Genomic DNA, 16,932 nt, shown 5'->3' on the forward strand with positions numbered 1-16,932 from the left:
AGCCTGCGTCGGGGTCTGTAGGATGACCATGCAGAGATTGGGATTGACGTGCTTGGAATTCTCTCTCCCTCTCTCTCTGCCCCTCCCCCACTCATGGGCATGTGTTCTTGTGGGCATGCCTGCATGCTCTCTCTCTCTCTCAAAATGAAGAAATAAACTTAAAAAAAAAAAAGATTAAATTATATCATTGTATCTCTTCCAGGATTATTTTCATCAATAATTCAATCTTTTTTGTTTTTTGTTTTTGTTTTTAATAATTTCATCTCTTAATGTGTTTTTGTTTGTTTGCTCCAAAAAAGTTTCCAACAAAAAGTGAGCAGCTATTGATTTTCTCTCTGATCACCCTGAATATATTAATGAGCGAATGGATAGGCCTGAAGAAACGGGAGAGAAAGGCCACAGGTTTGATGGTCATATCCTTAGTAATAGTTGATTATACATATTCTGATGTCAATGCAAATGAACACTCCATCTCCAAGTACTTAAAGACCTAATTCCTGGCACCGTGAAGACATCCTTAAGAACAGATCTCAGAGGAATCTCAGAGATCATCCAAGAGACGCTCTTGCCAAGAAATGCAAGTCTTGGCTTCACCAGCCAATGGCTGGATGACTTAGGGCATGCAGCCTGGCCTGTTGGTAAGGCCTCAAAAGAACTTTGGAGAGAAATCAAGATAATGTGCTAGAGCGAACATAACATCCTAGTAATTATTAGTTCAATTTAAATGCAAAAAGAGAGAAATTGACTCTACTTTTTTTTTTTTAAGCCTGGAACCTCAGTGATCTGCTCGTCCAGCAGTGCCTACCAGCACCTCTGCTGGGCTTGGTTATTAGCTATTGGCAAAGACTAGAGTCGGTCACACCAAAGTTTACCGCATGCCACCAGCTGTGCAAGCTTGGGCATGTTATTGGTGTCTGTAACCATGTTTACTTCAATGCAGAAAATGAACTCTGTCTCTTAAAGTTTTTATGGTGCCTAAATTAGATAACATCTGTAAAGTGCTGTTTTATTCTGATTAAAGCTTCATTTCCTGGTTCCAAAGGTTGAACTAAGAATAAGTCCTTTTCCTCTACCTCATGTGATCCAACTCAGAATTATCAGATGGGAGTCAAAAAACAAGCCTTACTTTCCTCTCCTCCCACTTCTGAAGTGCTGGGGAGGAAGGGCACTACCCCAGGGGAAGGGTGTGAGCTCTGGCCACTCCACGCTCCAAATGGGGTTGGTCCACACTGATGAGGAGGGCTGGGCACTGTGTAGTCGTTTTCGAGGCTCCACAGAGCAGAGGGATAGCAAATGTGTAAGGAATACGGCTGCCTAGGGTACAAGTTCTGTGACATTAAGCTACTGGAGGGGTTGACACAGCTCTGACCTAGAGTGGCAGGTGTTCTGCCTGAAGAGAAGGGACCCACCACACCTCTCAAATATCCTCAAATCAGTCACTGTCTAATAATAGCATTTGTACCTAAGTGTAAACAACTCCACGAGATTACATCATCTTGTTTTTAACTTAACACCAACAGGTTTCACAAATTTAGGAGATTGGCAACCAAAGAGAAAATCTCATACCAATCTAGCCTTCTTTGCTGGGCCTTTTCACAGGAACAGGAAATATTCTTTTCCAAAGAGCACAATTAACAAAAGGCTTCACCTTAACCATAGTACATATATATGGACATAGTAAGTGCTCAGCAAATGATATCGGTTACTATTGTTTTTGATATTATAATGATTACTAATATTTAATGTTGCCTATCAAAATTTCCATTTGAGGTTAATGCACTCTTTCATTCAGTAAGTGGTTTTGAGCTCCCCTGAAGTACAAGGCTTTGTGCTGGACGCTCCGAGGACAACAAAAGCTGGTAAGACACGGTCTCCGTCTGAAATGAAGTAGATGCTTCCCTGTGGCTTCTGTTATACCTGCGGCTGTCTCTGAGGGAAGCATTTCTGCTTCTTGACAACACACCTCGATTCCTTAGCGGTCAAAACACATTCACTCAATGAGAAATTGAATGAATGAAAATATTTCCAGAGAATTAAAGGTACTTTTTCATCAGTTTCTGAGGCTACAGAAATAATATACAGGAGAGGTTTAAGTCTTTCCATACGTTTTTCTTCTCTTCTAAACCAACCTATATTATCCCTCCCCTTATATGCTAGAAGGAAAGGTCTTTTTTTTTAAGATGTAAGTGATTGCCTGGAGCTACTTTTAGGAGAAACATTTTACTGTCATATCTCGAATATGATTTTCAAAAATAGACCACAATATAAAAGTAGTGTTTGGTGGGTTACTTTGCAAACCACCATGGGGCAACATGAGAAGGAAGCACTTCCGGAAGGGCCATAGAAGTCCACATTTACAGGAAACTATTAGTCACCTCATCAGTATCCAGGTCTGCATCTACCAGCAGCATATCCAGGGTTTCCTGAGCAAATACTGTCATTTCCTTTTTAACGCCTCAGCGGGAACTAGATTAGTACTGCTCTAGCTGCCGCCCTTGAATAAAGACCTTGTGCTGTGGCTACCGCTTACAGCTGCCAGGGCTGGGCTTAGTCAGGTGGAGCCGCCAAGGCACTCACCTGTGTCACATGGATTGGTCAGAAGCTCTCGCTAAGTTTTGACCAGGCAGGGGTGGTTCCTGGGGTGGCAGCTCAGTGGCCCATGAAGTCATTCTGTGGCCTGTACTGTGCTAAAGCTGATTGCTTGAGGCCACCTTCCCAGCAGGTGATCACTTCCGCTTTCCCAAAAGGCGAGTGAGCCCCGTAATCTCACCATCCCCACCTTTAGGATACAATTTCTTATTGGATGCCCAAAAAGACCCTGATCATGACCTTTTCAAGTTATGCTACACTCAGTCTCACAGACGGGATTTGACTTACTACTAATTGTGTTCATTGATGCAGCACTTTTTACATACGTGTATAATATTAGGCACTAGTTATCAAAGCAGTTTTTGCCCGATACCATCTACAGGAAGTAATCTTTATCTTTTGATATTCCCCCAGTATCTTAAGTAGAACCGTATGAAATTGCAGCTCTTATAGTAGCCCAGTATAGAAAGAATCCACCGCCCTGGTTACCACCATCACCAGTGATTAGTTTGCAAATCTGCTCTCAGCCCACATTTCAACTTCTCCTTTCCCACAGCACCTACATGGCTCTGGCTGATGCAGATTTCCTGTCCATCTCCATCTAGGCCTTTTTGTCACTTCCCTCTTTGTACTTGTGAGGTCAGTTGACATTCTTCTGCTGTTCTTGTACCTCCGTTAATGGGTCTTCTCCGCAAGCGAAAGAAATAGCAATCTGAAATTAGTCAATTACAGCAATTGTCAAACTAGTCAACAAGAAGGGTGAGGTTGGTTAAGTTTTCTAAATGAATATTACTTCCTTTTAAATAAATTGTGTAAAACACTTATATTAGAACGCATTAATTTGGATTCCACTAATGAGATCATTCAAAGTAGGCATTTTGTTTTTAACTATATATTTATATATAATTACAATTTAATTATAAGACATAGTCTATAGATATGTAGTGTCAACACAGTTGAAGGAGTTATCATTTAAGAGAAAAAGAAAGCTTTCAAAGGTACCTTCAAATTTCCTACCAGTAACTAAAATGCAGCATCAAAATCCTGTCATTAGAACAGATGCTCAAAGAAATCCACAAACCAAAACTTTAATAATCTAGAGATACTATGTGGAGTTAGCAAACATGTCTTTTGAAAGGTAGCCTGCAATTCACCTTCTATGACCTCGGATTCTCATTTCTTTACCTACATCTGTCATTCCAAATTACTGAATTTTAGTATATGGTCAGTGTTAAAATATTGCAGAATGTTGTTTTGGTTTACTGAAGGCAACTAAAATATTGGACATAAGTTTTTGCATCTGATTTTGTAGAGGAAATTTTTTTAAAAGATTCTACCCACACTCCTGCCCCCTGCACAATGCCCTGTGAGAGTGGCATGGAGGAAGTTTCTTACTCACTAAGAGCTTCAGATGCCTCATATGCACAATGGGGATAATTATAACCTACTTCATAGGATTGATAGGATAATATAAAGTCCATAGTTAGTAATTCACATTGATGCCAGCAGGTCAGGTCCAAGGACCCAGAAAGGGGGTCCCACAGGACTAGTCAAGAAGGTCCTTAGCTTTATGCAAGATGGAAGTCAAATGGGAGCCAGCAGGAAGTGAAAGCAGAGTTTACTGAAGATATAGATATAGAAAGAGAGCTATGGACAGAACATCTGGGAGACTCAGATAGGAAAAGAGCATGAGTTTCATCTTTGCTTGGAGTCTAGGATTTTATCGATGATTATGATCTGGTACACATGTCACTCTTAGGCATCCAGGAACTGGTCAGAGCAAGGACAGGTCCAGGGGTCCTTCACAAGTTGCTCATTCCCTGAAGTCAGGTGTTTGGAGTCAGTGGTCTTGGAGAACATTTATGATGACCCCACCTGGTCACTCCTTAGATGTTATCTCTTGTGCTGAAAGACTCCAAAGATACCATTATCTCTTTATCCCTTACAAGGAGGACATATGCTGTTTGCATTACCAGGCATGTGTAGAGTGGGGTGGGCATGCAGGCCCTAACAAGAATAGAACCTAGAAAAGGAACAAAGAAAAAAGGGCATCCAGTTTCCTTGTTTCAACATAAAGTAAGGGTTGAGTAAGCATTTGTCATATTGCTTTGCTGCACTTGACTGCTCTTTGAAGCCCCAAAACGAAGCTTGGATTTATGGCTGTGGTTGACCTTCAGGTCTTCTGTCCAGTAGAAGTGGGCTGCAGAGCTGCCTCATTCTTTCAACCAACCTCCTAATTACAAGAAATGGCAGAAGGTAACTTAAAGCAAAGTTAAATTGTCATCTCTAAGGTATAGTTTCAAAAGGTCCTTGTTCTGCCAAAGTGCTGGGAATGCACACACTATGCAGTGCTTTGGTTTAAGGCATTGAAAACCATAATTCTTAAAAAGAAAAAAATCTTGGGGCACTTGGGTTGCTCAGTCAGTTAAGCATCTGACTCTTGGTATCAGCTCAGGTCATGATCTCACAGTTCAGGAGTTCAAGCCCCGCATCAGTCTCTGTGCTGACAGCACAGAGCCTGCTTAGGATTCTGTCCCTGTCTCTCTGCCTCTCCTTTGCCCATTCTCTATCTCTGTTTCAAAATAAATAAAACTAAACTAAAAAAAAAAAAACCCACTCATGTTTTGGGGGTGGGACTGCTAACAATTATCATCACACCCAGTAAGCATAAACTTTGATCAGCCATCTTAGAACTTAACCAGCCATCTTAGAACTTAAAATCATGGAATAGAGAATAGATAGATTTTGATGGGAGCAAGAGTGTCTTTCTTTCAACAAAACTCAGGCTCTGCAGTGTGCCAGACACTGCCAAGGCCTGCATACTTGGAGATGCAGCCTGGACCCTGCATCTCCAAGGGTGAAAGGGGTGAAGGAAAAGAAAGCATCTGTAAGAAAGTGGGGGTAGGTTGTAAACATAAGGGATGCCTAAGAGATCTTTTTGCCTAGGGCAGCCTTGTGAGTGGGCTATTCATCCTTCTACCCTGGGAAATCTTGGAAAGTAATCCGGAAAGGGTTTGTTCTTCTGCAGTGTGGAAAAGTGCATCCTCCCAGTCATTGCAAGCTCGTTGGAGAGAAACAAACTCAAATCTGTTGGGAGTGACAGGTTTCTCTGGACATTCCACTCAGTGCAACTAGTCCACTCAGTGTCATTTAGTCCACTCAGTGCAACTATTAACATACCAGATTTACACCAAGTTGAACATTCACTTATCTGATCTGGAAGCGAAACTGACATGTGGAATGTCTGCTACTGCACAGCTTGTGAGAAGGAAGGGAGATGATTCGTTTTCAGAAGTACCAAATAAAAGCTGTGCTGTCTAAGTAAAATAGGCTTACAACCTATTGGAAAACGTACGAGCCTCCCACCCCCACCACCTGGCCCTGCCACAATGGAGTCCCAAACCCTGACACATCGCTTTCTGGTTCTTCCCCTCTCTGTTTTGCGGGCTTTGCAATGAGCACGCGCCAGAGAACCGAAGTCTCTGCGTCACCTCAAGGAATGTATATTTGTTCCAATCAGATGACTTTTTGCCTTACATGGGCATAGGCGACATCCGGGTAAGGCTGTAACCTCTGTAGTACTCAGCCAATGAGGAACCAGGGGAGGGATTTGTATGCTAGGAGATAAATTGCCTGCTGTAACTTACCCCAGTGGGCCTGTCCATCAGACATCTGCTCTTGCAAGAACATTGATTAAAGCCTTGCTTCATTGTGCTCCCAGTCCCTCTTTTGATTGGGTCAGTGGGCTTATTTCTCACACAGCTCAATATGGTAGCCACTGGCTACATGTGGCTATTTAAATTAATTGAAGTAAAATAAAATTTTAAGCATTTAAAAATTAAGTGAAAAATCTAGTTTGTTGATCTCACTAGTCACATTTCAAGTGTTCCATAACCACCTGTGACCAGTGGCTACCATATTGGACTGCACCCATATAAAGAACATCCATCATTGCAGAAAGTTCTCCTGGACAGCATGGGTTTAGTACATGCCATTATTATGCTTGTTCACTTTGTTGTGCTATGGTCTCTTATTAATTCTCCAAAATAACCCTGAAGGGTTTCATTCCCACTTTGCAGATGAGGAAAGAATTTCTGAAAGTTAAGCCATTCTCCTCTCACATAGTGGCCACTGCAGCATCTGACCAGTGGTTCAGTGAACGAACAGCTGAGCTACCAAGTGAGAGGCCCAGGACTGTCTGACCTGAAAGCCCAGAAGTTCCAGCAAGAACAAGATTCTGTTCCGCTGTTGGTGCACTTTAATATCAAACATTTGTGAACTTTCCCTCCTCCTTAATCTAGTTTAATGACATAATAGTAAAATACTCACAAAATATAAACAATAAAGTAAAATAATAAAATACAAATATCAAAATTACATATAAAAAGAGAGAGTATATTTCAGTTTTAAAAGGACAAGGTAAGGGGACCCTGGGCAGCTCAGTTGGTTAAGCATCTGAGTCTTGATTTCAGCTTAGGTCATGATCTCATGGTTAGTGAGATTGAGCCCAGCGTCAGTCTCTGTGCTGACAGCATGGAGCCTGCTTGGGATTCTCGCTCTCTCTGCCTCTCTCCCACATGCGTGCATGCGCACATTTACTCAATCTCTCTTGAAATAAATAAACATTAAAAAATAATAATAAAAGGACAAGGTAAGTAAGTGGATGCCCAGATGGCATAGGTCTCTTTGGAGGTGGTAGAAATACTCTAATACAAGATTGTGGTCTAAATTGAGTTCTGTAACTTTATTAAAAATCATTGAATTGTACATTTAAAAATGTGTGAATTTAATGGTATATAAATTATGCCTTAGAAACGCTGTTGTTTTGTTTTGTTTTGTTTTTTTAAAGAGCAAGATGTAAACCCTAAAACTCTGGGGCAGCCACAAATTTAATGTTGAAAGCTGTCCAGAATTTTAGTGAGTCAAAGATTAGTTGGTGGAATTTCCTGAATTTCCCTATTGATGGTAAAAGAAGTGATGCTCTGTCTCTAACCAAACACTGGGAAATTCTGCAAGGTGTCTATTATTATCCTCATCTCACAGGGGAGGAAATTGAGAGTCAGAAAGTTAAAATAAAGTTGCCCAAGATCCACAGCCAATGAGAACTGGCAAGAGTGTTAAATGTAACACTGTCTGGCCCACCAGCACATGGCAGCACTCTCCCCTACATCGTGCCCTTTCTCTGAGAAGAAGTCCTTCCATTGCTTGACTTGAGGTCACTTTCCTTCTTCCAGGACAACGGGAAACCGATTTCCCAATGTTTCTATCAGTGTTTTGTATTTTGTACTCAAAAGGATTCCTGAAAGGCATGAATCTGTTTTCAATATTGAATAAAAGGCGGGCAGAGACGCCAAACCTTAGGTTAATGAAAAGATAGTGCGTTTCTCTCTTGATGTTCACTAAGATGCTTTTAAAATGATATATATGCATATATCTATATGCCTGTATATACACGTCTACATACAATATGCTATATATGAAGAGATTTGCAGCATTTATTTCCATTTTTATTCCTGATTTTACTTGGTTCATTGGAGACTTCAGGATGTGACTTGCAGTGGTGTCTGCTTAGGAATTTTTGAGGCGAGCCCCTGTTGTGCCTCTTGTACAGGTTTGTCTCACTTGATAAGCTGGTTAGCTCGCTCTTCACCTATTTTATGAAATGGAATTCTGGAAAATGAAAAGCTGATGGGGCTGCATTTTCCAGCTTTTGCCAGAGCTAGTAACCTTTACATCTTCACTTATATCCTCTCAGCATCTAGCGTTGTTCTCTTCTTGCCAGGTCCCTATGCCTAATCACAAATGTTTAACCATCTCTCTGGCAGTCCCTCCAACCCTCAGTTGTACTAAGCTTCCTGTAGCCCCCTCCCTTCCAGATCTTTCCTCTGGTCTGGCCTGGCACTCTCCTCTTGCCTCTTGGTGGCTCTATTGTTCTGAGTCTTTATAAATAATGCAGATCCTTTTTGTTTTCCTTTCCTTCCTTTCTCCTGGGATATGTCTCTCCTCTCTTTCACCCAGCTGAAACAAGACAAAACAAATAAATAAAAACAAGAAACCAATTCTGTACCAAGCCAGCAGAAGACGTCCATGGGCCAATTTTGGGCTCTTGACGTTGGACCTCTGTTTTCCCTAGGATCCTGAGACACAGCAGCAGTGATTTCCATATTCAAAGAATGTAGCCAGCATTGAAAGAAAAGAAAGAAAGAAAAAGAAAAAGCAGAGTAAATGCTGAAATGATGGAACAACTGTAATTGTGAAAATGGATACCCTAGTGCTTTATCTTTCCTTCAACCAATATTCTTAGAAATAGGGAAGTAAACAGAAGTTTCTGCTTTTACATATTTGGCAATAGTAGAACTTATTAAATAATTGTGAAATTTTCACAGTCTTGTTCACATTTCAAAATAAAGTTCATTGGCAGGAATCCTTGAGTTGCTTCTTGTGTGCTCAGAGATGACGGAACGCCAGGATTTGAAAAGTCGTTAAGGTTGTTTTGGGAATTAGCCGTCTCCTTATGTCAACAGTAGATTGTGTATTCTAGTCGTTCACCCCACTGCTCCAGCAGGCAGCCTGCTTGCTTGTGGCCTGTGCTCACTATTAGCCTCCCCAGCATGTTTTCAAAACAAGGCAAGCGCCTCCTTCCTGACTTCCTGCATCATAATCATGTTATAGTCCAGACATCTTCATGTAGCCAGTCCAGTACCTTAGAAAGATCTATTGCACATATCACCCTACAGCAAAGCATTCCCTAGAACTTACTCAAAACTGTTCTCATATATATTTTAGAAATGCTGTTTTCTTTCTCTCTTACTCTGGATTTTATGCATCTGGACAAAAGTTGTGTTCTAAGAGAATTTGTTTAAAAGATTGCAAGGTAGCTCTTCCCCCCCCCCCCCCCCCCCCCAGTAATGAGGAATCTAGAGAATAGTCCGTTGCTCTGTATTTATCCATTTTGTAGGTCCAAATTTTTCCCCAGTAGGTTTGCACAGAAGAATTTGGTTATAATTTGGTTAACAAATCCATTTCCTCCATAAAGGGCCTTTTCAAAAGTGCATGGATTTGGGCACATGGTAGTTATCAAACTTAAAGTGTAATCATTTTGCAGTATATATCAAATCAAAAATATTGTATACCTTAACCTTACACAATGCTGCATGTCAATTATATTTCAACAGAGCTGGGGGAAAGCCATAGTGTTTTCTTGGCAACAAATACAATAAGAAAAATGGATACATTTCAAGATGGGCTATTATGAATATATATTATGAGTGAGTTGAAAGAATGATTAAAATCTGTTAATTTTTAATCAATGTAGAGCTGTCAAGACCAGGAAATAGGAATGAGAATGGCCATTTATTATGTGCTTACCAGATGCCAGATCCTGGAGTAAATATTTTAATATCCAGTGCAGCTCAGTGTATGTAGGGTTTGAAACTGCTGGTTTGAAGGTTGGACTACCCAAGTTTGAATCTCAGCTTCTACACTGCTACAAGGATTCAGAGAGATAAGCTGCTAGCTCTGTGCTACTATGATAGTGAGGGCTAAGTAAATATTAGCTGTTCATTATGTCTTATTCCATTTAATTCTTTGAAGTAAGCAGTGTCCCCATTGTGTGGATGAGGAGACTGAGTCTGGAGTGGCCGAAGTCACTTGCATAAGGTTTTCAAAAGTACGTTGCAGAGGCAGAATTTAGAACCAGTGTCTATCGGGTATTCTGATTAAACCTCTGATCAGGAGTTACTGTTCTAAGCTACCAGGAAAATCTGTGCTAATGGTAACATTTCTAAGCTTAGAAAAACTTTCAAAAGATCCATTTCAGCGGTCAACCATTCTTAGAGTTCTTTTCTGAGGTGGATAACAAATTCACAGCTATCTGGATTAAGCTATGCTTTTCAAAATCTGTGCATGATTTATGAAAAATGCCAAATACACCATCAATACCTCTGCTGTGTAAATGCCGTCATCTATGCAAATATCAACTGGTAATGCCAGCTTAAGGAAACTGTCACAGTGATGTTCCTTTAGCAATCAGAGGCAAACAAAGAGGTTTTTGTTTGTTTGTTTGTTTGTTTGTTTGTTTGTAACTTTTAACTAGATGCTGTAGTTCTCAGCTCTTACAGCATGAATACTGAGTGATGCTGGGCACCCCCAGTACCTTGTCACTTCTGTCAGACTGGATTTCAGTGTTGCTCAAATAGCCCTTCTAGGTTGTGTGCTTCAGTTGAGGACATCCTTGTTTTCATCCTCAAGGCTCATGGCTTAGTGGCTATAGTGACCAGGTATGGCTACTATAGGACAATGACTGAAATTTTCACAGTGAAAGAGTTCGATGGTGTGGATGCTAGAACTGGAACTCATGTACTAATGCAGGATTCTGCTTGCCTGTATTGCAACCTTAGATAAATCTATCTTCTGTAGTCCGAGATATAGGTAGAATTTAGCTCTTGTCATAAGCTGAGTCTCTTTTTCCTTTAGATGTATGTATAAGAGAATGGAATGAAACTTCAGGTCTACAAATTAATGTGAGCTTAATATAAACATAGCATAAAGCAAGAAGAATTGGGACCAAATATCACATAATTTTCATCGCAGTTCACTTCCTAACGCTTAATCTAGTCAAACTCTTTTCCTTCACAACATTCCTACCTTCCGGATCCCTCAGATGCTTCACTATATTCTGCTGTCTAAATGTATACCTGCAACAGAGGCACAGAGTGTGTGCATCAAACCCCATGCAAGTGAAAAGAACTCACTCCAGGATGCTGTTATGGACGTGACAGTTTAAGAAGCTCCACGTCACCTCATTTAAACCACTGTGGGTTCTCCTTTCCAGGGTTCAGCGGATTCCTACACGAGCAGGCCGTCTGACTCCGATGTCTCTTTGGAAGAGGATCGGGAAGCGATTCGGCAAGAGAGAGAGCAACAAGCCGCTATCCAGCTTGAGAGAGCAAAGGTGACTTTCTTGCCCCTCTTGGGTTCCAAAGTGTCATGTTGCTCAGCAGGTATCAGCTGCTCTTCCCCTGCCTCAAATTCCTCTGGAACAGTCATTTTAGGATCATCCTAATGAGGCACCAGATTTCAAGGCTCCCTGATCCATTCATCCCCTAAGAGAGGTTAGTAACTTTCCCAGGGGGCCATTTCCTGAGGTACAGACCCTTCTTCACCCTTTGTGTTAGGTTTGGGGCTGAATTATCGGCTATATTCCAACTTCACGGTTGTGGCTAATATTAAGCATGCCGCTCCCAGTGTTGGCAGAGAGCCTCCTAAGGTACAGGTTCTCTATCTGTTCCTGACCCCTCATTGTCTGTGACCTCAGCCTTCATTACAGGCTACATGTGCACTATTGTTCTGTGGGTTTCCCTGTGGGTCTCTCTACCAGTTGCCTCTTGGTTTCAGCCTCCTGTCTCAAGTTCAGGGTGAAGTTCAGAGCTTTGAACAACTACTAGCATTTCAGCAAAGATGAGCAGTAGAAGGCATTGCCGAACTTCAGATATCACACAAAAGGATGACCCCCCCCCACCTCCAGCCCCAAATCTCTGTACCCACAAGAGGCCACAGGAGCAAATTGCATTTTTGAATCTTAGAATCGGAAGAGTCACTAGAGATCTCCCATTCTGTGTCTCTCAAACTTCTTGTTTTTGTTTTTTAGCGTAGAATTCCTTTTGTCAGATGAGGTTTTATGCATAATAGCAAAATATAAGACAGGGGTCATGGCCAGCTTATCTTCCTTGCCTTCCATGACAGACTTCTTAAAGCATATTGATCCAATCTTTCTTATTTTTAGAAGAAAAACTGAAACTCAAATAATATGAATTCCTTCCTTTTTCTGTTTTTATAATAAAATCTTTATGAGAGTAGTAAGAGGAGAACGAGGCGTCTTCATTTGCTGTAACACCCATGCTGTCTGTGCTCGGTTAGCCAAGGGGGGTTTGGGGTGGTGCCCGTGAAAGTGAGACCCTAGCTGGGGTCTCCCCTCAGCTGTTGCCCCCCAGTCACGTTCTCAGCACAAACAATGAGCCACTAACAAAGTAGCCCCAGATTGCAGGAACCTCGTGTTCTCATTTGTGGCTAATTTTTGTTTTAGTTTTCTTTCAGAGTGTTTTGTGGCCTCTGTGGTCACCCAGATGGCGGCCAGAGTGCCGTCAGCTCAGGCTGTTGGTTTGCTTAGCCTCTGTGAGGCTGCACCAGCCTAAGCACTTTGCCAAGGAGGAATTTGTCTCAACAGAGTTTCAGAACCGGCTTTTGTTACCTAGAGAGAAGATGATGTTTGTCCTTGCTGTCTACCCCCTGAATGGCCTTTCTTTTTTCCTGGCAGGACAAGGTATTCTACTGAGTGAGATCCCACAGGTTTTCAGAAATAGGAGGCTATTTCAAAACTATTTATTTTACTCCCACCACCACCATTTAATGTAAGACCTAGCACACGTTTCCTGTATCCCAAGGGGCACCGGTTATCATTTTAAAAAACAAACATAAGCTTAGGACCAGAGGAGAAAGCAGAGAGCCTCTTTCCATCTTTCCATCTGTCCCCAATACTTTAGGGTAGGATTCTGTCTTTAGGATGCTGGAAAGTACCACAGAGGGGGGAAATGGTTGGGCTGATCTGGTTGAATCACCGTTAGAGTCATTGCTACAAATTTCTCTATGCTGCCAGGGAACCCATTGGAGACACCTGTTTGAAAAGTGGTTTCCCTTCCGGCCTGGTACTATCAATTATCGTATTATACTTTTCAATATGAAAAATCCTGCTCTGTCTTCCTCCCCCATCCTCACACCATGGCTCTGCCCGAAGTCCAAGCCTGTAGCATTTGCTGTGAAGACGAACGTGAGCTACTGTGGTGCGTTGGATGAGGATGTGCCTGTTCCAAGCACGGCCATCTCCTTTGATGCCAAGGACTTTCTCCACATTAAAGAGGTAAATGTAGGATTCTCTGCAACTGCCACAAGGCCAGAGCTCGAATCCGCTCTGTGCCAAACTAGAGAGGAACCCTGAGGAACTGCCAATGTGTTACCTCATTTAATTTGCTGGGCTTTCCAAATCCATTCATTCTCACTGAGATTTAGAAGACTGACATCATCGCTTGCATTATCACACATTGAGAATATTGGATCACCGTCATCATAGGATGGATTTAAGACAGACCTGTGGTCTCCTGGTCACCTTTTAACCACCTTGTATGACTGCAGAGCCACAGATCTATGGATCCAACTTAGGGAAACGTGAATTTGGTGGCATGGCGCCCTACTCATGAGGCACCATTTACAAGGGATATTTTAATTATAAACATCTGTGCTGTAATCCTGTGGACCTTGACCTTGGAACTGACACTAGACATTATAATCATTAGAGTATTAAAGCTAAGAAGAGGGCAGAGGACTTTGGGGAAACAGAAAGCTTAAAGGATTGAGCAGTACAAGGAGGACTTGAGGCCTTGCAACTTGAAAGGTGGAATAATTACATCAAAAACTTCCGTTTAGTCACCCTAAATTGAAATCCTACTTCATCTCAGACATTGTGCGGGGCACTGAGCGATTGGAGATGAAGGCTCACTGTCCCCACTGCCCAGGAGCTCCGAATCTGGTGGAAAAGACTAAGAGCCTCCTAGTTTCTGCCAAGGATGACAAATTCTATTATAGTAAAACTAAATGGGTGTTGTGGGAGCCTGAAGAAGGAGCAGGAGGGACCACCTGGCTGGTGGGGAGGAGGATCACAGGGCCAGAGAGCTCTACACAAGTGGTAAAGCCTGAGGACATTCAGGCTGGGTGGGATGGGGGTGGCATCTGGTGGAAGGGACAGCCAGGAGCATTGCAGCATGGCTGGAGGGCAGTAAGTAGGGAGTGGTGCAGGGGATGAGCCAGGTCTCAGAGGCAGGGGCCTGATAAGAAAAGACCTCTTTGGCCCTAACAAGAAAACTGGACTTTATCACCAGGTAGTGGGCTGAAGAGGAATTTTAAATAATGGACAGTTACAACCAGCCTTGGATCTTAGCATAATAACTCTGATGGTCCAGGGAGTATTGTAGAGGCTGAACTAAGGTTGCAGCAGAGAGGCTGGAGAGAGGGAGCAGCTTGGAGGGACAATGATGAGACAGACAGACAGGATTGGGAGACTTCACATGAGGAAGGGATATCAGAGAAAGCGAAATAGAAAGGAAGGATGGAGAAAGGCTTTACAGCTTGCTAGAAAGGGTAGATGGGCAGTGTCAGCTTTCAAAATAAAGAAGGCAGAGAAGGGAGACGCCTGTTGCAGGGTGGATGTGGTTATGAATTGGCTTTTAGGTACACTGTGTCTGGGGTACTCTGAAACCCCTGTGAAGACACTTAATAGGCCTTTGGGGCGCCTGGGTGGCTTAGGTAATGATTTCATGGTTCGTGGGTTCGAGCCCCGTGTCAGGCTCTGTGCTGACAGTTTGGAGACTGGCACCTGCTTTGGATTCTGTGTCTCCTTCTCTCTCTGTCTCTCCCTCCACCTCAAAAATAAGTAAACATTAAATTTTTTTTAAAAAAAAGACACTTAATAGGCCTTTACCCACATAATCTGAAGGCCAGAGGAGAGGAACTGCAATTTGCTCTTCCTAAATGCTTTGAGTTGAAAAGGAGAATGCATTCTTGCCAGAGAAAAGTAACATAGAATTGAAGGAGTGTTTTTAAATTTGTATTTGTTTTTATTAAAAAAATTTTTTTTTACTTTTTTAAAAAACTAATTAACTTATTTATTGTTTAGTTTGCAACCAAGTTAGTTAGCATATAGTGCAACAATGATTCCAGGAGTAGATTCCTTAATGCCCCTTACCCATGTAGCCCATCCCCCCTTCCACACCCCCCCCAATAACCCTCTGTTTGTTCTCCATATTTAAGAGTTTCTTATGTTTTGTCCCCCTCCCTGTTTTTATATGATTTTTACTTCACTTCCCTTATGTTCATCTGTTTTGTATCTTAAAGTCCTCATATGAATGAAGTCACATTATATTTGTTTTCCTCTGACTAATTTCACTTAGCATAATATCGTCTAGTTCCATCCATGTAGTTGCAAATGACAAGATCTCATTCTTTTAATTGCTGAGTAATATTCCATATTGTGTGTGTGTGTGTGTGTGTGTGTGTGTGTGTGTGTGTACCACATCTTCTTTATCCATTCATCCATCAGTGGACATTTGGGCTCTTTCCATACTTTGGCTATTGTTGATAGCAGTGCTATAAACATGGGGGTGCATGGGTCCCTTTGAAACAGCACACCTGTATCCCTTGGATAATGCCTAGTAGTGCAATTGCTGGGTCGTAGGGTAGTTCTATTTTTAATTTTTTGAGGAACCTCCATACTGTTTTCCAGAGTGGCTGCACCAGTTTACATTCCCACCAGCAGTGCAAAAGAGATCCTCTCTCTCCCATCCTTGCCAACATCTGTTGTTTCCTGAGTTATTAATGTAGCCATTCTGACAGGTGTGAGGTGGTATCTCATTGTGGTTTTGATTTGTATTTCCCTGATGATGAGTGATGTTGAGCATTTTTTCATGTGTTGTTTGGATGTCTTCTTTGGAGAAGTGTCTATTCATGTCTTTTGCCCATTTCTTCACTGGATTATTTATTTCTTGGGTGTTGAGTTTGATAAGCTCCTTATAGATTTTGGATACTAACCCTTTATCTGATATGTCATTTTGCAAATATCTTCTCCCATTCTGTCGGTTGCCTTTTAGTTTTACTGATTGTTTCCTTTGCTGTGTAGAAGCTTTTTATTTTGATGGTTTGAGGTCCCAATAGTTCATTTTTGCTTTTGTTTCCCTTGCCTCTGGAGACGTGTTAAGTACGAAGTTGCTGTGGCCGAGGTCAAAGAGGTTTTTGCCTGCTTTCTCCTCAAGGATTTTGATGGCTTCCTGTCTTACATTGAGGTCTTTCATCCATTTTGTGTTGATTTTTGTGTATGGTGTAAGAAAGTGGTCCAGGTTTATTTTTCTAAATGTCGCTGTCCAGTTTTCTCAGCACCATTTGCTGAAGCGATTGTCTTTATCCCATTGGATATTCTTTCCTGCTTTGTCAAAGATTAGTTGGCCATATGTTTGTGGGTCCATTTCTGGGTTCTCTATTCTGTCCCATTGATCTGAGTATCTGTTTTTGTGCCTCCCCCCAAATTTTTTTATTGTTTATTCATTTTTGAGAGAAAGAGAGAGTATGTGTGAATGGGGAAGGGGCAGAGAGAGAGGGAGACACAGAATCTGAAGCAGGCTCCAGGCTCTGAGCTGTCAGCACAGAGCCCAACGCAGGGCTCAAACTCATGAGCCATAAGATCATGACCTGAGGCAAAGTCGGAAGCTTAACCCACTGAGCCACACAGGCTCCCCTATTTTT

At 41.9% G+C, this 16,932-nt stretch overlaps 1 protein-coding gene across 4 annotated transcripts in view; it reads left to right on the forward strand.

Moving 5' to 3' along the window:
* Positions 1-16,932, forward strand: part of CACNB4 (calcium voltage-gated channel auxiliary subunit beta 4) — a 256,942-nt gene that overhangs the window by 188,911 nt on the left and 51,099 nt on the right. For all 4 annotated transcript variants that reach the window (XM_078451292.2, XM_078451293.2, XM_078451295.2 and 1 more), the window contains 2 exons: positions 11,423-11,542; positions 13,382-13,504. In XM_078451292.2, coding sequence (XP_078307418.1) covers positions 11,423-11,542; positions 13,382-13,504 — 243 coding nt within the window. The remainder of the gene's footprint in view (positions 1-11,422; positions 11,543-13,381; positions 13,505-16,932) is intronic.

This window comes from Panthera onca, chromosome C1 (assembly GCF_046562875.1).
Source record: "Panthera onca isolate mPanOnc1 chromosome C1, mPanOnc1 haplotype 2, whole genome shotgun sequence".
Taxonomy (NCBI): Eukaryota; Metazoa; Chordata; class Mammalia; order Carnivora; family Felidae; genus Panthera; species Panthera onca.